We start from the raw sequence: 27996 nt of genomic DNA, 5'->3' as shown, positions 1-27996 counted from the left end.
GTAGCTTTCAATGCAAGGAAAGGGGAATGGATCATGCCCATGCTAGCAGATTACATAGTGATAGATTACAGAGCTCTGGGAATGCTCCTGACTATCGTAGGGTATCTTTGCTAACCCCAGCAAACGTATTTGTGTGACCAGGGAGAAAAAGTAGACTCTGTGGCTGTCCAGCAGTTGTGATGGTGACAGAAAAGGTAATATGATGGTTGAATGGGACTGAAACAATTTCAGAACAGCCTGATCATGTAAGATGTTGTTCTGCTGCCGCTGCAGGATACCCATGGAGCGTGTTTTTAGCTCCAAGGGCAATATTGCAATTCTGGATTGGCTGTGGATTAAGTAGCCATTATAAATAAGCCCTAGAAGTATTTCTTGACCCATCTTTGGTCTTTCAAGTTATTAGTGCATTCTTTTTATTCCTCTAAACCTTTCTGCAGACACATTTCCGGAAGATGTCTTGATCACCTCATGAACTGACTACAGTAAATTAGTTTTTCTATAGATCACATATTGATTTCTGTAGCTCCTCTGTAGAGATGTATAGCTGGAAACATGGCACAGTTATAGTCAAGCATTATACCCTTCACTTATCATTTGTAGTCCTACTTTTAACCATTACATGTTTTACATGTATATCTAAGATAAAGCCTTCTGCTGTATTAAATAGTTTGCTTTAGATTGAAGCTCTATGCATACTTGTCTGGAAGTATGTCCCATTTATCAAAATGGAGCCTACTTCTGTGAGCTGTGAATATTAATAAGAAAAGTAAAATGTGATTTTTAAACCTTTCAGTTTATCTAAAACAAATTAGCAAATTTGCATTCAAATGTAGAGGAGATGCTGGTGGTATTAATTAGCAGCTGCACTGTATTTGCAATGTGTAAAATGTTTTGCCATTTTTATCTGTTGATCGGCATGGGGACCTTGTAATGCAAATAATCAAGTAATGGCATTAATACTTGATAATGAGGGGAGATGAAAAAATTAATATATTTTTTACCATTTGAGACCTGAGAATTATACTTGCCCAAGGCTATAAATGGGTAGAGATTAAAGCAAACATTTGTTAGGTCCAGATATTAACATTAATCATTCCATGAAGGTTTGCCAGCTATAACAACTCTCCCTTAATTAACACAAATGAGAAGAATATGACCTTGTATGAATGGTTGTAAATTTAGTGTCTTTTCATACAGCCTGGGACTAGCAATGCAATAGGTATAGATACAGCAAGACCTTGAACTATGAATCTTGTCTAATACACATGCTGGGCTGAGATTTAAGGCATCCAAGGCAACATCTCCATTGATCACTGGATTACTTTGGACAAGTTTCAACCTGATCTACCTCACAGTGAAGATAAGGTGGAGAAGAAAAGGGTTTAAATGCTGTCTTGAACACATCTGGAGGAAGGACAAGGTATTAAATATGAATAATAAATAATAAGTAGACCTTTCCACCTCACCTCACTCCAACTAGAGGAAATGAAATGAACAAGGCATTTCTCATCTGTTATTGCTGTTGCCCTCAAGTTGCTTCTGACCACCGGGGATCCTATCATGGAGTTTTCTTGGCAAGATTTGTTCCAGTAAGGTTTTCTGTTGCCTTCTTCTGAGTCTAAGAGAGTGGTTGTCGATGGATTAATGCCAATCCAAGAGCCATCTGCTGCCAAACTATTGAGAAGCTTCCAAGGCAAAAAGAAATAATTGTAGCCAGTGGGCATAAATATGGTACTTGTCTCTGTCACATGGAGGGCAAACCCTAAACGGCCCTGGCCCAATTTACCTGTCTGGATACATCTCCCCCTGTGAACCACCATGGAGATTAAGATCTTCTGGGGAGGCCCTGCTCGTGGTTCCACCACCATCACAGGCGCGTTTGGCGGGAACGAGAGACAGGGCCTTCTCAGTAATTGCCCCTCAGCTATGGAACTCCCTTCCTAATGAGATCAGGTCAGCCCCCTCCCTCTTGTCCTTTAGAAGGATGATAAAAACATGGCTGTGGGACTGAGACTTTGGGACTGTGCAATGAGGCAGCGATAGGAACCCTTAGTATGCCAACCAAATTTGATATGGTTGTTGAGACAGTTTAAACTAGAGGATTTTAATGTCAAGATAAGTGATTTTAATGCTTTTGTATGTGTATGGTCTAGTATGTTTCGGCATTGAAGGTTTGCCGTTTATATGTTGTGCTCCGCCCTGAGTCCCCCTCGGGGTGAGAAGGGCGGAATATAAATGCTTTAAATAAAATAAATAAATAAATAAATATTGCTAGACTTTTGTTTCAGGTATCTTATGAAGCACTGATCTAAAAGATTCATCAGGCATAATGTTATCTGTAATATAACTCAGTTAGTAGTGGCATACATGTTATCTTTCTGATCCGGGCTCTATAGAGATGAGTCCTAATACAAATATTTACCTCCCGATAGTTTCAAAACTATAGATGCTAGTTGATACCACATTTTGGATTGATTGTTAGAGCTGTAGGGTTTGTGGTTCAGTCTGAGTCAAAATAAATTCATTTATTTAGAATGCCTTTCCATGCCACATTGTACAGCATTCCCTTAGTATCTCCTGAGCTTTGGTTCCACCTGATACCAAAAGCTGCAGATATTCATGTCTTCCTAAATGTAATAGGGTAGTAAAATGATGTCCTTTATATAAAATGGTAAAATCAGGCTTTTCTTTCTGGATCTCATATATATATATATATATATATATATATATATATATATATATATATATTCAAGCTGTAGTTGAGTAAATCCAGGGATGCAGAAAGAAAGCCTACAAAAAGACTCTACTTTTTCTAATCAAAAGTATTTCATGCTGGCATGCCGTTCTGTACACGATATACAGATATCCAGGATTGCTGTTCTGAACTTTTTCTATGTATTCAAGATGCCCAAGGTCAAAGCTTTCTTCACTATGGGATTGTTACAGATAGGAACGGCAAACAGGATGCTTAGCTTGCAGCTGCAAAAACAGTTCTTGGAGTCAGCCAGTGGCATGAGAAACTGATGAAAGAAAAAGGGTCAGAGGAAGATTGCATCTTTTCGGTGTATGAAGCATGTAAACAGTGTTATACAAATCTGGGGTGCAAACCGGCTTCTGACTCATAGATTTGTTTCACAATAATTTCCATTCTAGAAGTGCACTTGAAAGAGTATGGGGAGAACAAGTTTCTGTGGGGTTTGTTGGAAAGACAACAAGCAGAGTTCATGCATAAAAATAATGGTTATAATTGTAGATGGAGGTAGGCGTGAATGAACTCAGGGTTGTTCTGATGGCTTTCCTTTGAAAAGCATTTTATAATCGTATTTCAGTGGGTTTTTATGAGTGTCTTTTTATTTTATGTTTTGAAAAATAATGAATTTGATTGTGGAATAGATTAGATGCTTTAAAAAGTTTATATATATATATGTGTGTGTGTGTGTGTGAGAGAGAGAGAGAGAGAGATTAACAGCATGGATATGATTGGCATGTTTCAACATATATTGGGTTGATGTTTTGGATGGATGCTTATCCTTGCAACATTTTACTGATTATATCAAAATGACAAACTGTTTTATAGCATCATCAATATATATAATTGAAAGAAGGCAGAGTTTTAAAAATAGACTACAGTATTTGAGAAATCACATTGCTGAATAAATAAACTATTGGACTGTGAATAGGCAATGGTTTTCCTTTTGCATTCCAATGCTTTCCCTTCTTGTTTCCTTTCTCAAGAAAGCTTTCATGTCCTTATTTAAACAAAAATCCAGTGATATCTGAAAAATAATTGATTCCACAGAATCCTTCCTGGAATTTGTGACTTTAAAGCAAAAGTTCTAAAAACTGGTTCAAGAGACCAGAATATATTTTCTGAAGATGGAAATATGGATGGCAGACAAATGAGAAAGGAAAGGTCAGGAGGGACAAGTTGGAAATAGCAACCTTCCAAGTCTTCACTTTTTGTTTTTTAATGTATATATTTGCTAACCTGTATTGTATGAATATATTGATTTGCCAGTTTGGCTGGTGTGGGAGAGGCTACAGACATGTGATTGTACTGAGCGTGTTCAGACTCAAGACTCCATTTTGTTATTAGTATGCTTTTGGACTTCAATGGATGAAGTATGGTTTTGGACTTCAATGTTAGCCACTTGCTTTAGACCTCAGTGGAGGTGGATACAGTATGCTTTTGGACTTAAATGTTAGCAGTTCACTTTAGACCTCAACGGAGAGATGCATGGACTATGATTTTGGACTTCAATGTTAGCAGTTGCATTTGGACTTATGCAGAACAGTTTACTATATCTTTGCTTTGAGAAGCAGTGAGTACAGTTATACAGTTTGGACTTTCACAAGATGTATACTTAAAGACTTTGGATTATGGACTATTGATTAAGAATGATGTCCTGTGTTCTAAACACAGAGAAACTACATCCTATCTATAACCGAACTTTAATAAGAATTAAAGTCTGAGGAATCACAATTTATCAAAGAAATTTGAACCAAGCAAATGTTAGATGCCTATATATCACGATTTCATGTTTGAGTGCTCTACCTCTTTGTTTCATTTTTTCTCTGTTCATATTAAAACTCAGCTGAGTGAGAATATCAATCACTTCCTTCTCAACTTGTGGTTTCTGCACAACTTGTGGGGTAGATGAAGTGTGGCCTCCTAAATATTATTGGATCTCCCACTCTTCCTCACTATTGGCTCTTCTGGCGAGGGTTGATGAGAGTTGTGAATCTATAACTTCTGGAAGATCACAGGTTGCCTATGCCTGGTGTAGTTGGTGGAATTCTGAAGAGAAAATAAAAATTTTGTTACCTAGAATTCTACCCTAGAATGGTTTGACAGAGTGCATCTAAACCAGGCATGGGCAAACTTCAGCCCTCCAAGTGTTCTGGACCTCAATTTCTAACAACTGGTAAGCTGGCTGGGATTTTTGAGAGTTGAAGTCAAATACTTGGAGGCCTGTAGTTTGCCCATGCCATCTAAACCCTGCCATTCAAGATCTAAAATAGGTTCAAGGGATAACATGTACATGACAAATTTTGTTCCAGATTTACATTTCAGAGCAAATGTTTGTTTTGGGAGGTGAGGCACTGCAGACTGAGCCCTGTCTGGACGAAAACAAAAATGGTCCCTGCTCGTTTGCATATAGTCCAGCTCCATCTAGAACTTGGTTAACTACAATCACCCCTCCACATTTCTGGAATTAACTTTTGTGGATCTGATATTTTTCAATCCCATTAATATGATGTCTCTAGGAATTTCTAAGTCTTACATCACAGGATCAATGTCTGCTATTCATTGATTATGGGGTCTCACCAGAGGACCTCAAGATTCCTAGAGAAGTGTTCTCTCAGGTTAAAAATTAGTACTTTTTTATTCTCAAATTTTCCACTTCTGCAAGGAGCCTACGTTCTAATCTCAATGAATGTGGAGAGACTACTACAGATAGTTTTGGAGTCTAATTATTTTCCTTCCATTCTCCACGTACTAATATGGGACATAAGTGGAAATTGATATATCAAGACTGGCAGTATTTAGAAATTGAATCTATATGTATGTGTAATGAGTTCCTACCTCTATGATATTGTTTGATGGTTTCGTTGCTGGACTGTACAAGGATAGTAATTTAAGAACATTGCAATAATGCCAAGTGAAATTTTGCCAGGAGCAAGGGCAGGAGAAGAGCTCATCTACCAGCTTTGCTGTACTGACTGTAATAGGTCATGATATCATTCTGACATGAAGTTTGGTATGGCTTTCTATAGAAAGCATATGAGTTTTATGTATCAGGGAAACCTGGCAGCGAAAGGAAATGGCAACTTTTTAATGAAGGGGAATGTTTAATGGCGGTAATGACACTGCAGATATAGAAACCAATGATGGTGTAATTAGTAATAAAACCAGGCAGTTTTCTAAATCTCCAGACAAAATGATGAATGCTTCTAGCTTTTGCATTCCCTATTTAAGGTTACCTGAAATGATTTTTTAAAAACTGCCATTCAAAGGGAGGGTGGAGACTCTTAGAGATCACTAAGGTTAGGTCATCTTGCACAGACGGCGCTCTAAAAAGAAAAGAAGACAATGTTATTTGGAGAGATCACAGCAAAATGTGATTTGCGCTAAAGGGTTAAGCTGACATTGTGTGTGATATAACATGCAATGACTTGTTTCACATGTAATGAAGAAAACGAAATTGAATCTTTCTCTGCATCATGCTGAGTTAGAGGCCCATTCGGCAAGAAACTGTCATATTAAATTCTTGTTGTGCTTCCAGACCCCTTTTGATTCCTAAATCTTTTGGTGGAGACTAATCTAAAATCAAAATGGTTCAGGGGGCCCGCATGCCAGAAGTGGTCACATTTGTAAAAGCTCAATGAACCTGCAGAAGGAGGTTGAATGTTGTTGCTTTGTTACAAAGCTTGCAGCCAATTTACCTGCTGGTTTGCTTTTGGCTTGGGCTCATAATGTCATGTTGTTCCTGCTTTGCCTTCTTTGGAACTGGCTACAAAAGTGTAAAAAGAAATACCGAGCCCCTTCTGGATAAGTTCCTGTGCAATTTAACAAGCACCGAACTCAAACTTTTTTTTTTTTTAAAGCATCTTTGAATACAGTTTGAATCTTAGAAGCTTGTAGTTCAATTTCTTCCTCTCATTATGGCCTCTAAAAGACAGATTCCTGCAATGTAGAAGGTTAAGGTCATCTGCCAAAAAATAAGTCAGTCTAGTTATCCAAGTAGTTTTGTGACATAACCTTCTTTCATGTCTCTCTGGCCTTCCCCCAACCTCTCCAACACTTTACTGTTTACATAATCCAGCTCCTTTGAATTGCCACTGTAGGAGTTCTTCAGTCTCCAGTGTATTCCACTGCTTATATAACAGAGCAATCTTTACCTTTCTTTAACAGTGACAAAGTATCAGTGCTTTCTTTAATTGTCAGTTCATACACTCAACCCTGATGAAAGTGTATCCCCCATCTCTTTTTGCATTTTCCAATCACTACTGGATGCCTTAACTCCCAGTGCATTGGTTCAATAGCAAGGGTCTTCAGGACAGTGTTGTTAGCATCTGCAATTTTATGGCACTGACTGAGGGTAGATTTTCACTGTAGAATTAATGTAGTTTGGCATCACTTTAACTGCCTTGGCCCCAAGAATCTTGGGAGCTGTAGTTTGGTAAGGTACTATTACTCCTAGGTAAAGAAAGGCAAAAGGTCTTGTAAAAATCCAGGTCCCAGGATCTCATAACATTGTGCCAGGGCAATTAAAGTGGTCTCAAACCACATTCATTCTACAGTTAGATGCAACTTGAGACTGTTATTTATTGTTTCCTTTTAATAGGGAGAAAGCAATCTGAATTGTAACTGTTGCCCAAAACTTTTGTCCCTGTTAAGAAGATTTTAGTCTAAAGCAACTTGAAGCAAGAGGTTTGAGTCTTACTGGATTCACTGCCCAACGTTTTTCTGGAGATGGCTCTCTTCTGAAATACAAAGCCAATGTTATATGGCATTTCAAATTCCATTGCCAACATTAGCACAAGACACTTTTTAACCCTTGATCAGCGTGGGGATTGTGCAGTCATCCAGATGTTGTTGGCCTGCAGCTCCCTGTAACTGGACTGAGATCATCAGTAGTGACCAGTTAGAGAAGGCTGGTGTTTGCTTGGACATTATATACTTAAAATATTATTTTTAAGTATTTCAAATAAGCATGTGTAAGGATGTGAACATAGTTGTGTAAGACATGTTTGTGTTTGCCTTTACATTTCAGTGTTCTGTCTCTTGTGGACGAGGACAGAAGTACCGAGATGTTTATTGCATGTCCAAGGATGGGAAACATTTAGAAAACAATCTTTGTAAACAACTGGCTAAACCGAATGTGCAAAGAAAGTGTAGAGGTGGCAGGTGCCCAAAATGGAAGACAGGAGGCTGGGGACAGGTAAGGTATAACATCCTCATTTTCTCACTACAAGTTTTGCTATTTTAAAAATGTGTGTGTGTGCTGACTTTCAGAAAATCCATAGAGTTAGAGTGCTTGCTTTGCATTGGTAAAAGTAATTGTTCCAGTTATTACCAACTTTTTCAAGGGAGTCAGCTTGACCTCTCTAAGATCAGCTGCTGTCTGCTGGAGACAAATGAGTCATATGGTTTAATTGGTTGATTCATTGTATGGTAGTTATAGCCATTGGGTTTTAGTAGGATTGTCTTTTTCTAGTATATTTGTGGTGTTAGTCTTCTGGAAACATATGGCTAAGACCATCAGCTGCATTTGCATAGGACCAAAGGAGCACACAGATTCCTCAATTCTATTTTCATGCAAAGGATCAAGCCTGCCATACTAGATGTTCAACATTAGTAGGAAACCAAGAAGGCATAAGCAGAGCCCTTTCCACACTGGCACCGAAGATACCAAAGTTGACGGGCAGGATCAATGAACACAATCCTGTCCTTTGTATTGTCAAAGACTTTCATGGCTGGAATCACTGGGTTGTTGTAGGTTTTTCGGGCTATATGGCCTCCTTCTAGAGGCATTCTCTCCCGACATCTCACCTGCATCTATGGCAAGCAATCTCTGAGGATGCTTGCCATAGATGCAGGCGAAACATCAGGAGATAATGCCCTAGAACATGGCCATATAGCCTGAAAAACCTACAACAATTCAATCCTATTTTTCAGCAAAGGGCCATCTTCAACAAAACTGTTTTAAACGGGGAGGGGGAGGGGTTAAATATCAGAAGTGGGGTGATCCATAGGCAGGTGGATTGAATGCTGCCTGTAGTGGTCTGCCTTTGTGGCATATTAAATTTAATGATTCAGTCTTCCTTTGTACGCATTCCTATATATATATATATATATATATATATATATATATATATATATAGGGCCAGACTGAGGTGGAGCAGCAAATGTTGTCTCCCATTGCCTCAAGCCAAATGTCATAGTACTCAAAGCCAGCCCACTTATTTTGGCACATTTTGTCAGAAAATCCCATAAACAGTGATAACAAGCAAAATTATAATGCTGGCATTGAGCATTTTTAAATGCCTGCAGACCTGCTGCCTGGGACAGCTGCTTCATTCTTGTGTGATCCTACATATATATGCCTACATAGAAGTATATCACATTGAATCTAGTGAGGCTTACTCCTGATAAGGTAAGTGACTGTATAACTGTGCTGCCCTAAAGATATTTGTTTTACTAACTCCCTTAACAACCTCTACTGCTAAAACTTCAGTTAAGAAAGAGCAAAGTGAGCCTTTGAGCACTTTTTCAAGAAGGAATACAAAACATTGTATTACAGGGAGAATCATTTCTGTCACTCTGGCAGTGTATTTCTCATATCCTGGGCCACTTACATCTGCATCATGGACAAATGTGTAAGGAAGGACCCTTCTAACTAATGTAGTACTCTCCTTTTAAAAATAGATTTGACTGAAGGAGATCAGGACTAGCAGTTGCTAAGCAACTATAGGCTGCAGTAAGGTGCTGCATCAAGCAACCTGAATCACAGAAAAATAACTGGACCTGCATTTTATCAGTTGCTGTGTGGTCTAGAGAGGGAAAGGTAGAAGAAAAATTAGGTGGGTCTGTGTAGAGAAGAAAAGAGGGCATGTGTGAAGGACAAGTAAAAGTAATTGATAAGACTGATTCCTAAAGAGACAGTGTTAGACCATTGATCCAGCAAAGCCCGGAAAGTTGAGAACCCTTAAAATTGCAACGTGATTCTGTTCAAGTCATGTGCCGCGTTATTAAAATACCAAGTATTTGCTGCACAAGAAAGAAGGATAACACAAGAGCCAATGTTGCTTGAGTATACTTTCATTAAGAATTGAAGGACATCCAGCCTTCCACATTTACCTGTCCGAACGCATCTCCCCCTATGAACCATCGTGGAGATTAAGATCCTCTGGGGAGGCCCTGGTCTCCGTCCTGCCATTATCACGGGCATAATTGTTGGGGACAAGAGACAGGGCGTTCTTGGTGACTGCCCCCCAGCTATGGAACTCCCTTCCTGGTGAGATCAGATCGGCCCCCTTGGAAAAAACTTGGCTGTGGGACCAAGCTTTCGGGACAGGGCAATAAAGCAGCAATAGAAAAGATTACCAGGCCAATTAGGTTTGACGCAGATGACCAAGACGGTTTTAAATGGTGTATTTTAATATTGAGATAAATGTTTTTAATGTTTATGTATGCATATATGAATTCTTGTCCTGGCATTGAATGTTTGCCGTATATATGCTGTGCTCTGCCCTGAGTCCCCTTCAGGGTGAGAAGGGTGGAATATAAACGTTTTAAATAAATAAATAAAGAAAGAAATAAAGAATTTCTGGGGATTAGGGACACAGTACCTCCACTAAAAGGTGGCGGGCATAATTTTTAAAATTATCATATTCATTAGCTTTATTTATACCCCACTTTTTCTCCACAAGGAGACTCAAAGCATGCCTCCACAGAGGCTTTTACTGTTTTCTTTGTAAAGCCTCAGTTGTCCCTTAGTTGGAATGGGTTCAGTTCCTTTTTTATAGTTTTCTATGGGAACCTTAATTAGACCCTATCCCTTTAGGAAACCCATCCCAGAGGTAGAGATTGCAGTTCTCCTCAGTTGACTCTTTCTCTTTCACAGTTAGTCAGTTTAAGGGTGCCAATGAGCCTAGAGGCTGCAATATCTTCTCTGTCTAAGGTTAAGGTGATTCAGGAAACTCAAAGAATTTTTTAGGAAATTCAGCCAAAGTTTAAGGAAACTTTGTCAAAGTTTAAGAAGCCAAAGGTTGAAGAAGCTAAGTTTAAGACTTTGAGAAACAAACTTTAAGCACCGAGGAACCAAATCTGCAATTTAAAGAAGAAAAGATACTTAACAGGAGATGTTAACAGAAGTCAAGACCAGACAAAGGACACAGAAAAAAAAGGCTAGGAAGAAACTCTCTTTGGAAGAAATCAAGAGAAACCTAATTAAATTTTAAGCTTCCATCTGTTCCTTCTAGTTATTGTTTGTTAGTCAGACCCTGGGAGGAATTGGGGTACTGATCTTCAATACAATTAAATTCCTTTTTTGTTTAGGGTTTCACCTTTTGTTGTGAGTTTCCAACTTTGTTCTTGCCGAGAAGAGGGAGACAGAAGAGGCAATATCTCTAACCTAAGGAATCTCTAGCAATCTCTGGGCCTTCCAGTACAACTCAACTGGAAGTTGGTATGTGTTTCTCTAGGAATCTCTAGGTTCTCCAGTATGGTTCTGTGATCAATTTCTGGCTGAAGATTACCATAGAGTCATGCTGGAGAAGCTAGAGATTCTTACAGAGAACATTTTAATTTGTGAATAATCAAATCTGTAAAAGTCAAATCTGCAAATGTGGAGAGAACTGTACCTTCAGTTTTTCATCCTCACTATAGGAATGTAGTCAAATAGAAACCAGGGGAAAAATTCCTTCAGTAATGTCATGTTCAGAAAGCTCCCAGAACATGCTCAGTTGTGGAGGACCACCTCATATAGTTATTGTTAGAGGTCTAATGTAAGTTCAGTACTAGGCTTAAATGGGTTCTGGCCTGTTCAAAAGGTTATCATGAAGAGATGAGAATGGAAGATGGCACTGAAAGAGATTCATTTTGAGTAGTCATATACTTATTCAGGCCAATGCTTTTTAAGAGGAGTTCTTGGTTAACAACTGCTGTTTCTAACCTCTTTCACCAGAGATAGAAACCATGGAAAATGGCAGCAGCAGCTGCTGTCTGGTTTAGCCCTTCTCTCCATCACTCAGAACCATTAAAAGAGTTTAAAATTTTAAGAAAAGCAACCTGATCCAAGGTGATCAACTGGATATTTTGGAAACCAGCATTTTCCATTCCATTCCTAAAGCTGATGCCAGGACTGGATGCTTGTCTTTAAGTGAAAGTGCTGACCAGGTCATTCATATCTAGTTTGGGGCCAGTCCTTTAGGCTGAATGCATTTTGCTGAGTGCTGAGTTACTGCTGGTGATAAAATCTTAATGGCTATCTCTGTGGCACTCAGAGGCAGAATAATGAGCTCATTCTTTGTGAGACGGAGATCTTGTTTCAAACTACGACAAGATTGCTATATAGGCAAAGATGGAAGAATTCAATAACATCGGGAACTGAAGAATGGTTAGTAAAACCAAATGACTTAAAGAAGTTGATCATTTATCTGCTTTGATTAGAGAAAAATTATTAGTGACATCTTTAAAAGACTGGAACCCCTGATTAACTTTTTGCAGAAAACAAAAAATGTTTTGAAGGATGTGCTTATATGAAAAAAGTATTTAACATAATTTGAGAGAGAGAGAGAGAGAGATGATTATATTATATTTATCTACAACCACAGAAAAGAAAATCCAAACCCACTTTTTATTTCTATGTATCTTTAACTTATTTCCTCTCAAATAGTTTTTCTTTCTTTTTTTTCTTTGAAAATTGTATTTAGAAGACTTCCAAAAATATTATGCGAACTTTTATTTAAAAATTCAAAACGTGGATTCACAAAAGGTTGACATGATATGTTTTTGACCATAGGTTTTATTACAGGTTTAGGAACAATGTGACCCTCCAGAACTGTCCAATAACATCTGGAGAGGCACATGATTTCCACCAATGTTTTCATGCCTATTTCCTCAAAATTGCAGTTTACCATGACAATTTTTGTAGCTGAATAAAAGGCATACTGGTTAATATGTTTCTGTCAGATGCCTGAACTGATTGATATAAATATTGATGCTTTCACATTTTAAGCATTATTACTGATAATTGGTTCCAATTTAAAAAGAAACACAAATTAATAAGGGTCTGGTATGATTTATAGCCTATAACAATCACTTCTGACTTTATAATTAAACATTATGATTGCCATGCTCTGCTAGTTGCATATATTCGTAGTCCCATTGACACCAATAAGGAAAATATGCCTAGTTGACTGCAGGATTTCAGCTAAGCAAATGCTAACATTCAGTCATCTGTCTGGCCAGTGAGTGTTTTGTTCTTCAGATCATGCATACTAAAATATCTGACACCTTTATAAATATCTGTGAGTGAGAGCAATTGAAGCCATCTGGGGATCTGGCCTCAATGCTGCAACATTGCCATTAAATTGTTTGGGGGTTTTATGTTTACAAAAATATATCTAGTCACACCCACTGAAAACTTTCTTATATATGTCATCAGTCTTGCAGTTGCGGTTCCTTATATAGTCAGGCTAGAAAGAGTATATCATCCATCATGGCTCAGGGAAATAGCACATTTTTTGAGCTTTGCCTCATTGGAATGTCATGTCTTTTTATGCTGGATGCTGATGCTAGTGAAATATTATTATTAGTTCATGCATCATATTCCTTACATAATGTTTTCTAAATCCCATTCTGTAGACCACACAAAGAACTGATCATTTTTTTTTAAAAAAAGGACAGTTACTAATTCTTTTGTTATGATCAGATTAGTGACAATCAAAGCCTACTATCCATCAGTGAACAGATGGGCATCGTCTATAGTCCTCTTCACCATGCACAGAATAGCTTATCACTTCCTATAACTCAAGCCTCCTTCCACAAAACTAATTTCAACCACAAAATCTGTTGATAGTGTTTTATAAAGGTGAATTGTTCATATAATTTTGCATGTTTTAGACCAGTGGTTCTCAAACTTTGGTTGTGCAGAAGTTTTGGACTTCAGCTTCCATAATTCATGTTTTAGACCATTAGACCACTGGTTCTCAAGCTTTGGTTGTCCAGATGTATTGGGCTTCAGCTCACATAATTCCTCACCACTGGACTGTTAAAAGATTCATTCTGCCCATATCTAAACTTTGCCTACCACTGCAATGCAGGCTCTTCTGAATTTTTTTTTTTGCGTAATTATCATTGTTTCTACCATATACTTTCTTCTTAACTGGGACTCAAAGTAGCTTGATAAATATGCCCAAGTATTATTCTGCTGTGACATCTTCCAAAGTAAACACTGTGGTATAACTGATGCTTCATATCCCAATAAGCAGGAGCCCCCCAGTGGGGCAGTGGGTTAAACCCTTGTGCTGACAGGACTGAAGACTGACAGGTTACCAATTTGAATCTGGGGAGAGCGCAGATGAGCTCCCTCTATCAGCTCCAGCTCCCTATGCGGGGACATGAGAGAAGCCTCCCACAAGGATGGTAAAATATCAAAACATTCAGGCTTCCCCTGGACAATGTCCTTGCAGACGGCCAATTCTCTCACATCAGAAGTGACTTGCAGTTTCTCAAATCACTCCTGGCACAAAAAATTAGCATGCTTTCTCTTTTGGTATCCACTGGGGGTTTGTTCCAAGACCTCCATGGATACCAAAATCCATAGATATTCAATCCCCATTATATAGAATCAATGTTTAAATTCTCTCACATCAGAAGTGACTTGCAGTTTCTCAAATCATTCCTAACACACAAAAAATAGCATGCTTTCTCATTTGGTATCCACGGGAGGTTTGTTCCAAGATCTTCATGGATACTAAAATCCATAGATATTCAATTCCCATTTCTAGAATGAATGTTTAAAAAGTAATTTGGAATATTTTCAAGCCACAATTGGTGGATACAGAGGATTGACTGAACGGAACTCTTTTTTCCATCCTGTCCGTATAATTGAAAATATTCCGTGTAGGTATGAGAGAGAGAAAATAAGCAAACCACTCACCTTCACTAAGTATAGAGGAGACCATGGTAGAGATGTATTTTGACAGACTAGACATCTGTATTAGCAGTATGCAGTGAGAACTGTCTCTAAAGAGCTATCACTACCTTAGTATTGTATCGACTCATTAGTTAGAGGAAGAATTCTTCTCATTTCAATTTAGCTTCACCCATATTATATCTGTCATATAATGGAACCTCTGAATATTACAAGAAAGAGAGGCAAAACCTCTTTCAGACTACATTAAAGTGAGCTCTTTTGTGTACATTCCTCTGGATTTTGCTAACCAACTCCATGAGGAATACTGAGGCTAAACAGTGTTATTAATCACAACAGAAAGCAACACACCATATGGGAAGCATTTGCATCAGCCTTGTGTAGAAATCAAACTGCATTGTGTTCCACTTCTTCAAGTTACAAAACTGGCCTTTCATAAACATTTATAGCCTAAAGGAATGTCCACAGTCAGCATGTTCTTTGGGTCTACTCAGTTTATGGGCCATAAAGAAACTAAAGTGATGCACTATAGTAAAAGCCCGTCATTGTATTTTTCTCATAAGAAATAGCACTTTGTTACCTTATACTAGATTGTAAATGTAAGAAAATGACATTAAATCTTAATTTATACAGAATCAATAATTTCACTATGTAACATGATTTCTGTTCTTGGGTTATAAATGTCATTTCTTAATCGGTTCTATAATAAAAACATGAAAACGTTTATTAAACGGCAGAAACATTGTTTTTGCGGTGTGCACAAAGGTTAAAAATGGCATGATATCATTAAGGAAATTTACAAACCAATTCCTAGAGTAGACTGAAAGAAATAGAAATACTACCCTCAGCCACAAAAACAAAGTTTCTGAAGTATAACAACTACTTTCAAAATCAGTACTGCACAATTAAACAGGAAATAACACTTTCAAACCAGAAACAGAACATTTTTCAAATTTTGTTGCATAGTGATCTGTATCAAAATACAAAGACATTGTGTTGTTTAAGGCATTCATGGCAGAATCACTGTGTTGCTGTGAGTTTTCCAGGCTGTATGGCCATGTTCCAGAAGCATTCTCTCCTGATGTTTCACCCACATCTATGGCAGGCATCCTCAGAGACAGACTTTGAAGCTACAAGGCCATTAAATACTAATTAAGGTGGCCAATTGCAACATTCACACTTGCCTCAAGCAGACAAGAGTTCTTTCTCTCACCCTGGAGAAAGAACTCTTCCACAGATATATAAACCTCACTTGACTAGTTTCCAAGAGACAAATAATAATAATAATAATAATAATAATAATAATAACACTTTATTTATACCCCGCTACCATCTCCCCAAGGGACTCGGTGCGGCTTACATGAGGCCGAGCCCAAACACAACAATACAAGCAATAATAACAATGCAAGCAATTAAAATAAAAACATAGACAATAAAATATACAACATTAGCAATAAGACAACACACAATTAAAAACAGTGGGAAGGCCAAATGTAAAGTTAAAATTGGGAATAATGCTGGGACATAGACGGAAAGGTGATTTTGGTGTTTGTGGAAGGGCATACGAGCAGACCTAAAAAATGTAAAGTGCTTTGAGGACAAAGTGCTATGGGATCATTATTCCGGGAAGGCACACTGGAACAACCACGTCTTCAAGCTCCTCCTAAATACTGCCGGAGTTGGGGCCTGTCTGATGTCTTTAGGGAGAGAGTTCCAAAGTCGAGGGGCCACCACCAAAAAGGCCCTTTCTCTCGTCCCCACCAATCGTGCCTGCAAGGCTGGTGGGATCGAGAGCAGGGCCTCTCCGGATGATCGAAGGGATCGTGTGGGTTCGTATACAGAGATGCGGTCATGCAGGTAGGCGGGTCCCAAAGCATTCAGGGCTTTGCAGGTAAGAACCTGCACCTTGAATTGGGTCCGGTAAATGAATGGTAGCCAGTGGAGCTCCTTGAACAGGAGGGTTGACCGCTCCCTGTAAGGTGCCCCAGTTAACAACTTCACAACCTTTGAGGATGCCTGCCATAGATGTGGGTGAAACATCACAAGAGAATGCTTCTAGAACATGACCATACAGTCCAGAAAACAAAGACATTATTGGCCATATTTATTGGACCATTATTGATATACCTAAAGCCATTATAAACATTTTATATGAACAAGAGCTCAAAAAAGTAACACCTGTAAATGTCTAAATGTTATCTCTCTCAAAGTATCTTAAAAATTCAAGAGCACTTACAAATATTATAGTAATAGTTTATAAATTAGAGTTCAATAGTTCTTGCATTATTAGGAGGCCTATCAAATTCTTATCTTCAAAAATGTGAAATGTCAGCAGTAATATCGGCTTAATAATATCAGCTACAAATGTTTCCGCTAGAAACCTTCTTGACTTTTAAATCTCTTCTCTCTACATTTAATTATCCTCTTCTAGACACCCTCAAACTGCATTTCAGGTACTAATGAATATATCACCCATTGCTTCATTCTGGCAGTAATTCAATGCACATTTACTAGGAAGCAAGTCAAAGTCAATCATGGGATTTACTTCTATGTAAACATGAGTTGCAAGCAACATGTACTTAGCAGCAGCAGTACTACATCTCATTAATGGGTATCTACACATTGCAAGCATTATTATTGCTAACTTTTATGCAATTACTTTAATGATCTTATTAAAAACAAAGACCAGCTGGTAAATTTGTAAATTGGTGTGTGCCTATTTTATATGTGAAACAAATATATCTCTACCCTTCATTGCAAGTAACTTTAGAGTGAATATGTTGTGATGATAATAACATCAAGGCAAAATTAATGTAATAATGCAGAGAGATTGTTAGCAAGGAAACGGAAATGCACATGCTATAGCAGATGCCCATGGGGATCTGCTATATGTGGGTGTGATCCCATTGGATTACCTTACAGTATTTCTCAGCAGCCACTTTCTCACAGCTAGATTTTATCTGCAGGAGTAGCAGCCTCAGGGCCCTTCCACACAGTCATATAACTCAGAATATCAAGGCAGATCATCCACAATATCTGCTTTGAACTGGATCATCTCAGTCCACACTGCCATATAATCCAGTTCAATGTGGATTTTATACACCTGTGTGGAAGGGCCTCAGTGTTGTGTTTTGCTGCTTCTGCTGTTCTCTAAATGTTTATTAACCCGTGGAACTACTGAAACCAGTTACTGCTTTGGGGAGGATCTTGAAAGTTGATGTCCAAAAAAGGAACTTTCCCAAGCTCAGAGTTTATCTATGTAACCGTGATTGTCACTTTCTTAGCAAAAGGAAGATCTGTTTCATACAAATAGTTATATATGGAACAATCTCTTCGAAATTGATGTTTGCATGTGTAAAATTTTGTGGGTTTTTTTCCTCCCAAAAGTGATATCTCGAAAAGAAAGCTAAAGATCTTGTAAAAGTACAGATGTCATGACTCCATAGCACTGAGCCATGGCAGCTAAAGTGATGTTAAACTGCATTAGTTCTACAGCATAGATGCACTCCATGTAAGCAGATTTTAGACAGCAGTGTCATATAGCTTACCATTGTTTGTGCATTTTTTTTTTGGAACAGCGCTGTAAACGTGATATGTTGTTGTACTGCCAATGAATATGAGCTGCTGTAGGCAATATGTCAGAGGAAGATAATTGGCAAAACCACCTCTGAATATTCCTACCCTAAGAAACTCTGTGAAATTCATGGAGACACCATAAGTAGACAGGTGACTAGAAAACATGTGCACATGCTCATGTTTTACATAAGGTAATGTAGTGATTCAGACTTAAAATCAATTTTATATTTCAGAATCATTACATTATACAGAGACAGAAAACAGCAGCACAAACACATCATCATGTTTACTATTTGTTAACCTGATTGGAAAGGACTGCCACATATGAGTCAGATTTTATAATAAACATTCTTATAACACCATTAGGATTTTTGTCAATATTTTGGTGCAGCTCAAAAGCATTGAATGTAGCTGGAAACAATTTTTCATATGATCTGGGATTTCTTTTGCTATAATCCAGAACACTTTCCTTGTCAAAAAAAGTTCAAAAACTAGACGGGCATGGTTTCTGACACTTACTTTTTGTACCCCATCAGTGTTCAGTGTCCTGTGGAAGAGGAGTTCAGCAGAGAAGCGTCTTCTGCCACATTGGTACTCACAAAACAACTAGAGAAACAGAATGCAATCAGTCAAGCAGACCAGCATCTGAACAGGAATGTCAAATGGCTGAGTGTACTACCTACAGTTGGGAAACAGAGGATTGGCAAGATGTAAGTAGACAAAGAAAGTGGTGGAAGCCACAAACTGTGTTAAAAAGTAATCAAAACCTGGTAGTATTCACTGATATATTATTTCTTGTGGGAAGTTATGAGATAGAGAGATCACTGGTTCAAAATAGACCAGTAACAAGTGCCCGGAGTTCATGATACCTCTTAAACCACATTTACGGATGCTCAGTAAAGCTCTGGAAAAGTTGATATTGTGGCATACACTGTTGATAAAGTGGGCTTAAAAGTTCCTCAATTAATTGCATTGGATAGGTTAACCCCAGACACACAAGGCGTACGCACTCAAAAGGATACCAATATCTTCATTTCTTTGCCTTTGTATTGTAACTGCTTATTTCCGTTTGTTACTTGATTAAATATAGTTTCAGAAATTGTCTTCTTCACAATACAAAATGTTCAATGCCGTATCCCAAAAGTATTGCAAAAAGGGGAGAGCATGGCAGATTTCTGGCAGAGGCTGTAGCATGACTGTAAAACCTGATTAACAGTAAAAAGAAACAAAGAAAACAAAGAAGCTGTACCAGTTAGGTTGGTTATCAGTTTAGCTGTGTTGGCTCGAGATGTGCAACCTAGATACGCTGCCATGAGCAAGAATGTTAGCTCAGGCAAACACTGAGCATCAAGTTCTTAAGGAGACACCAGGACATGTTTAAAACCCTGTTAATGCCACTGGCTTGATTTGTTAATTGAAGCAAAGAAGCTTAATTTCCTGAAGGCAAAATGCAGATCTTTTTTTAATAGGATGTATTTCATATATCAAGTATAAGAAACAGACAACATAAGGAGTAACTTTAATTATTTTTCTATATGGTAAATAGTTTTCAGCTTTTTCAACAGTGTAATCTATTTTGCTGATACATTATATTGGATGAAAAGTGTCTTCTATTGTGGGAATAGCTTACTGCTATTATCATCATGACATATTGGAAGCCAGTGTGGTATAGTCGTCTGAGCATTGAATTACAGCTCTGGAGACCCAGGTTTGAATCTCCATTTTACTAAATGGAAAGCCCTTCAAGACAGGTCCTATATTCCAGGATCTGATCCCAGGTTTTCTGCTTTAAACTGGATTATATGAGTCTACACTGCCAGATAATCTGGAGAAAACCAGAAAACCAGGGATCAGATCCTGGAATATAGGGCCTGCCTGGAAGGGCCCTGAGAACACATCGGAATGAACCTTGATAAAATCTAGAAATGGATGCTCTCTTTTGGGTTCTGCATCACTGAAAATACAGCCAGTCCCTGAGTTACAAACATTCTACTTACAGACAACTTATAGTTAAGAACAGGTGTGAGATATCAGGAAATGAGAAAATTCTACCTCTCGTTAGGGAAATTCACCCCGAAAGAGTTATGGGGAAAAGGTGTTTCAGCTGAAGCTTAATCACCAATCCTTGTTTCCACAACAAGTGATTTTTTTCAAAATCTAATTATCACAGGGACAGAAAATATGGTGAAATCTTCTGAACAGGGGCACAGGCAGCAAAGTAAACACTACAGTGGTGTTAAACCTTCTTTTTTCTATCCTAGGCATATATATATTTGGCTGGAGTTACGCTGAAAAATCTACTTGTTTTGACTTAAGAACAAATCTACAGAACCTATCTTGATCATAATTTGGGAACTGCCCTTAATGTGCTTCTGGCATGGCCCTGGCTAACTTATAATGTATTTAGAAAGGCAGGTCTAGCTATCCAAATCTGCAAATAATTTGTGCGGTTGGTGTTCGAGCTGGATCTGGCTGTATGTAATTTCAGGCTTTCATAAAACTTTGCTTGGTACTGCAAAACTGGCAAACATGACTGTTATAAAATAAGCTTTATTGGTAGTAAATGATGTTGCAGGTGCTCTGTAGCATAGAAAGTGTTTCAGTCCTTTAGCAGATGAGGTCCAGCATCCCTTCATAGCAAGTGATAGAATTGGGACTAATAACAACCAATTCTACACTTCGATTATTCTGACTGTCTTACAGTATCCCTGAACTGGGGAGCATCTTTCCCCAAAGCTAAAACCTATGGATGGTGGATTCAAAAGGTTTATATAGAGCAGAAGTGAACAAAAACAATTAACATTTGCAGACATTGTTCATTTATCATCCTAATAACCATGAGAATTGGACAAGCAAGTTGCTGAAAGAAAAGGTCTCTAGTCCTTTCCCAGCCTTGAACACTGAAGATAATATCAAATTATGTATCGGGGCCCAAATACAATGCACAGCGAGCCCTTAGTAGCCACTGGGCTTTGATTCCAGGATCCCCAAGGATGTCAAAATCTGTGGATACTACAATTGTGTAGCAAAATGGCTTTTTTTATATAACATGTTGAACATGAACAACTCAGATGAGTGCTAGAAAGAACCTGATTTGTGAAATAGTTGATAGCTGCAGCAGGGTATGCTTACATAAAGTGTAACACTTTTTGAGGTGTAGTTGGCTGAATTTGTGGATGAGTGCAGAAGGCTAACCACAACTCTTTCTGTGATAATTGTTAACATTTGGCCATGAGGCTAACAAGGACTCAAAAATATTTTGAAGCCTATCTGCCTAGTCACCAAACCCACGGTTATTTCCTGTTCCACATCTTGTGGAACTACTGATTTGGGTTTTCCCATAGTATAAGAAAGGAATACAGGTGAGTAGTAGAACACATACTTTGCACAACAGAAAGTTCAAGTTTTAACCTTTAGTATGTCTAATCAGGGCTGCAAAAATCTCTGCCTAAAAACTATGAGATCCACTGCCAGTTGGAATCGTCCGTATTTAATGAACTTGAGTTTAGACTCAATATAATAAAATTTATGTTGCAAAAATTTACAGTTTAGTAGACAGTAGTGAAATCCAGATGTATGTATGCGTGGTTATAATTCTAGAAACTAGAATTCAGCTTCCTCCAAACCTATTGGTTTGTGATGGCATAGAACAAGGCATTTATTGTTAATTATTTATTCAAGTTATGATTTCACAGAAGATTCAAGTCAAGGTATATATTCATAATATATATAATATTTATAATTTTTCTCATTTGGGTTTATTTAAAAATAAGTGTTATGGTGGGAGGTATCTAAATGGAGACTGTAGAGAAACTGTTACGCATATGGGAAAGCTTAATTCTTGCCCAACCCTGGCCACTTCTTCAAAATCATCCCCTCCAAACAGTAGTAAAACTGCTTGGAAGGGAGAACAAGTCAGCAAACCAGCCTCCAGTCATACTCTTGTTGAAATTGATAAGAAATGGGGTGCGTTTGAATAAAATATTACCCAGAAAAGGCACTGTATATTGTGTATTTAATGTAATACATATTCCTGGGTCAACGGTTTTAACTGGAGAAAGACAAGGTGTGTGTGAAGTCAACATTCCTATTCCTGTTGTCACTCAACTGTCTGCCTATTATTATATTTTCATTTTGTTGATATTTTCTTAGGCAGCTCAGAACTTTTCTGGATTATTTTGAGGGTGAGGTTAAACCCGGTGTTTCTTTCACATAGCTTCAAATAGAGAAAATATTTTTATAACTATGACATAAACACTGAATAAAACTTTGATAAAAGTCTGTAGGAGTCTTTATCTTACACCCACCTGCTTCAAAATAATTTTAGAAACATTTCAGAATCATTGAATAAACATGTTTTGTTAAGATTATGAAATACATTAATTACATGTTAAATTTATTGTGTCTTGTTGCACTCTTGGAATAGCATAAAAGTATTTCATTTGTTTCTGTGTGTATTTTTGTAGTTATATAAAAGTACTCTCCCTCCACCCTTTAAGAGCTCAACTTACATTTGGGAGGACAGGAATGAATTCTGCACTGTTCCTATTTCTCCAAAATCTGAAGAAACAAACTTTTCCTTATAGCAAGAAAAAAATAAGATAAAAACATGAGTCCCTATTCGCTATGCTTTTCTTTCACAATGAGATTGCCCTTCCTTGGGCACATTAAACAATGGTACAGAATAAAAATGATTATTCTTGTACTGTGTAAAATTGAGTTAATTCCAAAAGGGGGAAAAATACAGTGATGTTATTTTATGTAGTTTAAGATCCACAAATGCCAACTTCCAGATATAATAGATGGTTAACAGAAATTCCAAGCAAGAATATGTAATAGTCTGCTGATGTAAAAAATTCAGGACTTCAACAGCATTAGGTGAATCTACGCCAGCTCAAAGTCCACTTCTTTTCATCACTATTAGCTAAGTAGGGAACAAAAGAAAGACCCAGCCTTGCCTTGTCAATCTCTAGCAGAATCCCTTTCAAAAGAAGTTCCATATGTGGTATCAAAGGACATGCATTTAAGGCATCAAAACTCATTCAGACAGCACACATAACTGCTATTTGAAAATCAAGTCATTGAATAGTATGCATTTTGCCAGACTTACCCAACTGGAGTGGTTAGCCTCCAAAACAATTGCTTCTGCCCTGTGTTGCTTGCTCTCTCTCTTTCTCTCTGTCTCTTTCTCCTCATTTTTAGTTATAACTTTCCACAACTGGAAAGCATTAGATACCCCTTCCCCCTCCCACATACTGCCCACCCTTTTGTGGGAGGTGAATGTTTGATGGGTCACGCTGGTTTTGTAAAGCTTTCCAGGCTCCCCCTGTGCTGTTTGTGTGTGTCTGTGTCTATGCTGTGTAAATCTCAAACATGTGACAGAATGGACTACAAGGAATGTATTTCTTTTCTCAGGGGGGAAAATCCCTTGCAAAAACCTTTATATCTTATCCCTTACAAAAAGATATTAAATGACAGACTCGACCTTGCACGCTTAATCCTTTATATCTCAATATTCAGCTTATGCCTCCCCTTTTCTTTGGGAGAAGGGGTTGCTTTGGTTGATGGGCTGCAAAAGCAAAGGAGGAGGGGGAACCGCATCTCCCTTGGAAATAGTTTGCAAGTTTATTTATTGAGATATGAGGTGCAGACTGAATTGAACTTGGTGGTAGTAAATCCTTGCAGATGTGAAAGACTCTTTTGGAAACAAGGTTACAACCTCATTAATGCCTAAACTTGAACCTCGCTCCTTTCCTGAGTCTGTTTCCTCTGCTCTTATTTACAGTCATTGGAGAATATTAGAATGCTTATACTGATGTACTTCATTTAAAAAAAAGCAGAGTAACTTTCTACATGACAGTTTAATAGTCTATGCTAGAGCATGAGGAAAAATTCCGTTAGAAAATATTATGCATTCCAACTATCTCAGTTTGGTATGGATAGTCCTAATTAAGCCCCTTCTGTTCCACTTTTGAGGCACTTCAAAAATGTCCCAGTTTCTATCACCTCCTCCCACTTCTCTCCTTTGTCCCATCTTAATTCAGTTCCTGCAAACTGAGTTGAAAGTGTAAAAGTAGTTCTCACTAAGGGTGCACCTACACTTGTAGAATTAATGTAGTGTGACTGAACTTCAACTGTCATGGCTCAATGCTGTGGAATCATTGGAGTAATAGTTTTCCAAAATCTTTAGGCTTCTCCGCCAAAGAGTATTGGTGCCTCACCCAACTACAACTCCCTGAACTTCATACCATTGAGTCATGATAGTTAAAATGGTGTCAAACTGCATTAATTCTACAGTGTAGATATTCCCTAAGTTAACTCAGCAAGGGGGAGAGGATGGATTGAGTCATCCACTTGAAATGAAATCCTGCTGCAGAGCAGGACTTTTGTCCTTATCACATTGGTGGGCGAAATTGCCACGGATTGTGGTGACCCCTGCAATGTCCAGTGGGGGAACACGTCACCTCACAGCCCACACCACCTGACTTACACTTAACCCTATTCCACAGGAGGAAGTGCCTTCCATCCGGCTTCCTCTCATTGCTGCTAATGTTACACAGGAAGCCTTACTGAATCCATTTTAGCCATGGATTCCTGCCAGAAGTAGCTGTATGTCATGGGATGGGAGCCGATGGTTTCTGTAGCTAAGCTGGAGAGGAACCAGCATATGCCATTGAATTCAGCCCCATCTGATGAGGTTGTAGATCAGATCTTGAATGCTCATTGGGAAGGAGCTGTCCCAGGAAAGACACATCAGCTTAATAATGTTATATAATTCCTTCTATCAGATTCTCAGATTTGGGAAATCCACTCCTCTCCAGCAGATTTACCCTTCCCTACCCTCACCCTCTTGTGCCTACTGGATAAATTCTACCCAATAGGCCTGCAAATGTAGTCAGGGGTAAAGGTGTCTGTAGAAATAACAATGAGTATTAGAGATGTATGGATCTTGCCATATGAATCAATAAGGTAGACATTTAAATTATTTTAAAAAGATAATAGTAGCTGTAGTTATTTTTTTTAATGTTTGCTTTGCTGCTGTTGTTGTAATTGTGTTTATTCCTAAAGGATGCCAATAATAGCCTTTAGGGACAGATATAAATGATTTTTCTCGATCAGAAACTTTCTATTCATTCTAATATTATCAAATACATAAACATGTTATCTGGAATATCTGTATGCAAAGGGAACTTATTGCATTTCTAAGGTGACCTGAGAGAATAAAGTTGGTAGCATAAAGTTTCATAGACTAAGAACATGCTTACATGTGCCAAATAAAATGGTCTGCAAGGAGTCTACATGATGTATGGCTGGTTTTGCAGCAGAAGTGCTGCTTCCAGCCATTTGTCTAATGTAATATGAACTGCATTTTACTTGGGCACTTCCAAGAAGTCCTGGAACCATCCCAGTGTTTGATACAAGATTGGATCAAGATTGGGCAGATCCAGTGTCCACACATCAGACATAAGCTCTGCTGTGTCACCTGTTAAAAGTAGCTTCCCAACAGAACCTTGTTGGTGATGTCACTGCTGCTGGTCACTTGGCTGGACACCTTGTTGTGACATAATCAGAAGTTATCAGGAAGCTCCTGCTAGGGAGCTGTTGTTAGCCAGTGAAACAAAATAGCATCCTTGGCCCTAATGCATTCTTAGCCTAGCCAATCATCTGGAGACCAAGGGACTCAAGGGATGCTTCCATGCTGCATCCAGGGCAGCTCCACTGTACAGTACTCTCATGGACAACATCAGACAATTTATTTATTTATTTCATTCCTACAGTAGTTGTATTGGTGCTGACACACAATCTCAAGTTCTCTCTTATTCCAATCTCTGTTTCTACAGTGTAGCAAAACCTGTGGTGAAGGGTCCAGATACCGTAAAGTGTTCTGTGTGGATCAAAATACACAAGAAGTAGACAGTCTTCATTGTGATCCAAGCAAAAGGCCAACTGAAATTGAAGCCTGCAATTTACCACCTTGTGAATACATTTGGATTACTGGAGATTGGTCAGAGGTATGTGTGTTCAACCTTTTGTGGGAGGCTGCATATGTCTTTGCATAACTGTTAAGAACATATATTTAAAATACCATGATTTATTTTTTTAAATGGACTTTGAGAAGAGAAACTATGACTTGAGACAGAACAGTGGATAAAGAAATCTTCAGAGTATACTTCCTGCTAGCTTATGATAGAAAGGAGTTCTGTGATTGTGGGATAAGCACTGTTAATGCCTGTTTGCCATTCAGATATGGAGCATTGTTGTTTTAAAAATATTACCAGTGTTTATTATTGCAGCAAAGATTTGCATCAAAAGCAAGAGTAACTGTTTGTCTGCCAAGGTCTACATCCCTACAGATCCTGGATAATCTTACTGTTCTCACTGTCTCTATTTGTTTACATTTCTCTCCAAGCATGCAAATAGCATCAAAGCTGAGACAGTAGCATAGCATATTCCACTTGTTCAGCTGGTCAATGGATGATTATGTAGAATAGGTAGCAACAACTGGAACATTGCATGGGGATGCAGCTCACAGAAACTAGAAGTTCTAGTTTGGAAAAAGGTGGGATATAGATGAGGATTGTGGTATTGTGGACTATCAGCAAGCATGAAAGAGGGAAGTGCTCATAGATTCAATCCATGATGATGATGATGATAATGATGATGATGGTGGTGATGGTGATGATGATGGCGATGGTGATGCTTCGTGTTCTTTTTCTTCTTATTATTGTTGTTATTATTATTAATATTATTATTAGTAGTAGTAGCAGTAGTAGTAGTAATAGTAGTAGTAACAGCAGCAGCAAATACATATTACAATACACAGAACACAGATTAAACATAAGATGTGTGATTAAAACTGGTTGGGTAGGCCTGCCAGAAGAGCTAGGTCTTTAGATGTTTGTTTGTTTTTCTTACAGCATATTTAGCTGTCTGAGCTCTTCTGGCAGGTCGTTCCATAGTCTTGGGGAAGCCAATGAAAATGTCTTCTGGGTGAGAGTTGTCAGTCTAGTTCTGGCTAGTTGGAGTAGCCGCTCCCAGAGGACCTCAGTGTTTGGGCGAAATGGTACAGGAGAAAGCGATCTTGAAAGTAACCTGGACCCAAAACATGTAGGGCTTTAAAGATCAAAACCAATTCTTCGTGCTTTACCCAGAAACTAATTGGCAGTCAGTGGAGTGACTTTAGTATGTGTGTAATATGTTGTCTCCTGAATGTTCCTATAACTAATCTGGCTGGCATATTTTGAACCAACTGGAGTTTCCAAACTTATTACAAAGGTAACCCAATATAAAGCACATTGCAGAAGCCCAAACTTGAGGTTACCAGTGTGTGCACTACCATCTTTGGGTCCTACAAATCTAGGAAGGGGTGCAGTGATATACTGAAACAGAATCAAAACCAAATTGGGAGATACAACAAATAGCTGTGGTATTTTTACTGCACAGACAAGATTTCAATGGTCCCAGTTTCCAAAAAATCTTGGATGGAAAGAGAAGACAAAATCTAGAATTTGGCCACATGTATGATTGCAGATGTTGATCATAATATTTACAAATCAAAGTAGCTTCAGCTGGCAACAGAGTTACAGATCATCTCCTTTTATTATCTAACAGTGCTTTTCCTCTCTTCTTAACTTGATTCAAACTAGTATTTTGGCTTGCCTTATTTGGAAGTAGGAATCAAGAGTCCCAGAAATCCATGTTTGTCTGGAAGCTCCTTGGCCCTGAAGAAGATTACTTTGTTCTCATGAAACAG

At 38.2% G+C, this 27996-nt stretch overlaps 1 protein-coding gene and 1 long non-coding RNA gene across 9 annotated transcripts in view; one reads left to right on the top strand and one right to left on the bottom strand.

Moving 5' to 3' along the window:
- LOC137096026 (uncharacterized) overlaps window positions 1-23477 on the bottom strand; it is a 34780-nt gene extending 11303 nt beyond the window's left edge. Inside the window, exons 1-5 of one of the 2 annotated variants that reach the window (XR_010909139.1) lie at window positions 23353-23477; window positions 19253-19447; window positions 18762-18848; window positions 4556-6075; window positions 1467-1685 (exon numbers count right to left, since the gene is read on the bottom strand). This is a non-coding gene — a long non-coding RNA (uncharacterized lncRNA). The remainder of the gene's footprint in view (window positions 1-1466; window positions 1686-4555; window positions 6076-18761; window positions 18849-19252; window positions 19448-23352) is intronic. The other variant, XR_010909138.1, reaches the window with a different exon arrangement.
- Window positions 1-27996, top strand: part of ADAMTS9 (ADAM metallopeptidase with thrombospondin type 1 motif 9) — a 170831-nt gene that overhangs the window by 110941 nt on the left and 31894 nt on the right. For all 7 annotated transcript variants that reach the window (XR_010909137.1, XR_009630845.2, XM_067463451.1 and 4 more), the window contains 3 exons: window positions 7779-7946; window positions 18779-18952; window positions 26084-26254. Coding sequence is in view for 5 of the 7 variants with exons in the window: in XM_067463451.1 (XP_067319552.1) it covers window positions 7779-7946; window positions 18779-18952; window positions 26084-26254 (513 nt within the window). In the remaining 2 variants the exon portion in view is untranslated. The remainder of the gene's footprint in view (window positions 1-7778; window positions 7947-18778; window positions 18953-26083; window positions 26255-27996) is intronic.

The sequence above is a fragment of the Anolis sagrei genome, chromosome 2 (genome assembly GCF_037176765.1).
Source record: "Anolis sagrei isolate rAnoSag1 chromosome 2, rAnoSag1.mat, whole genome shotgun sequence".
Classification (NCBI taxonomy): Eukaryota; Metazoa; Chordata; class Lepidosauria; order Squamata; family Dactyloidae; genus Anolis; species Anolis sagrei.
This window is presented reverse-complemented; position numbering and strand designations above follow the sequence as displayed.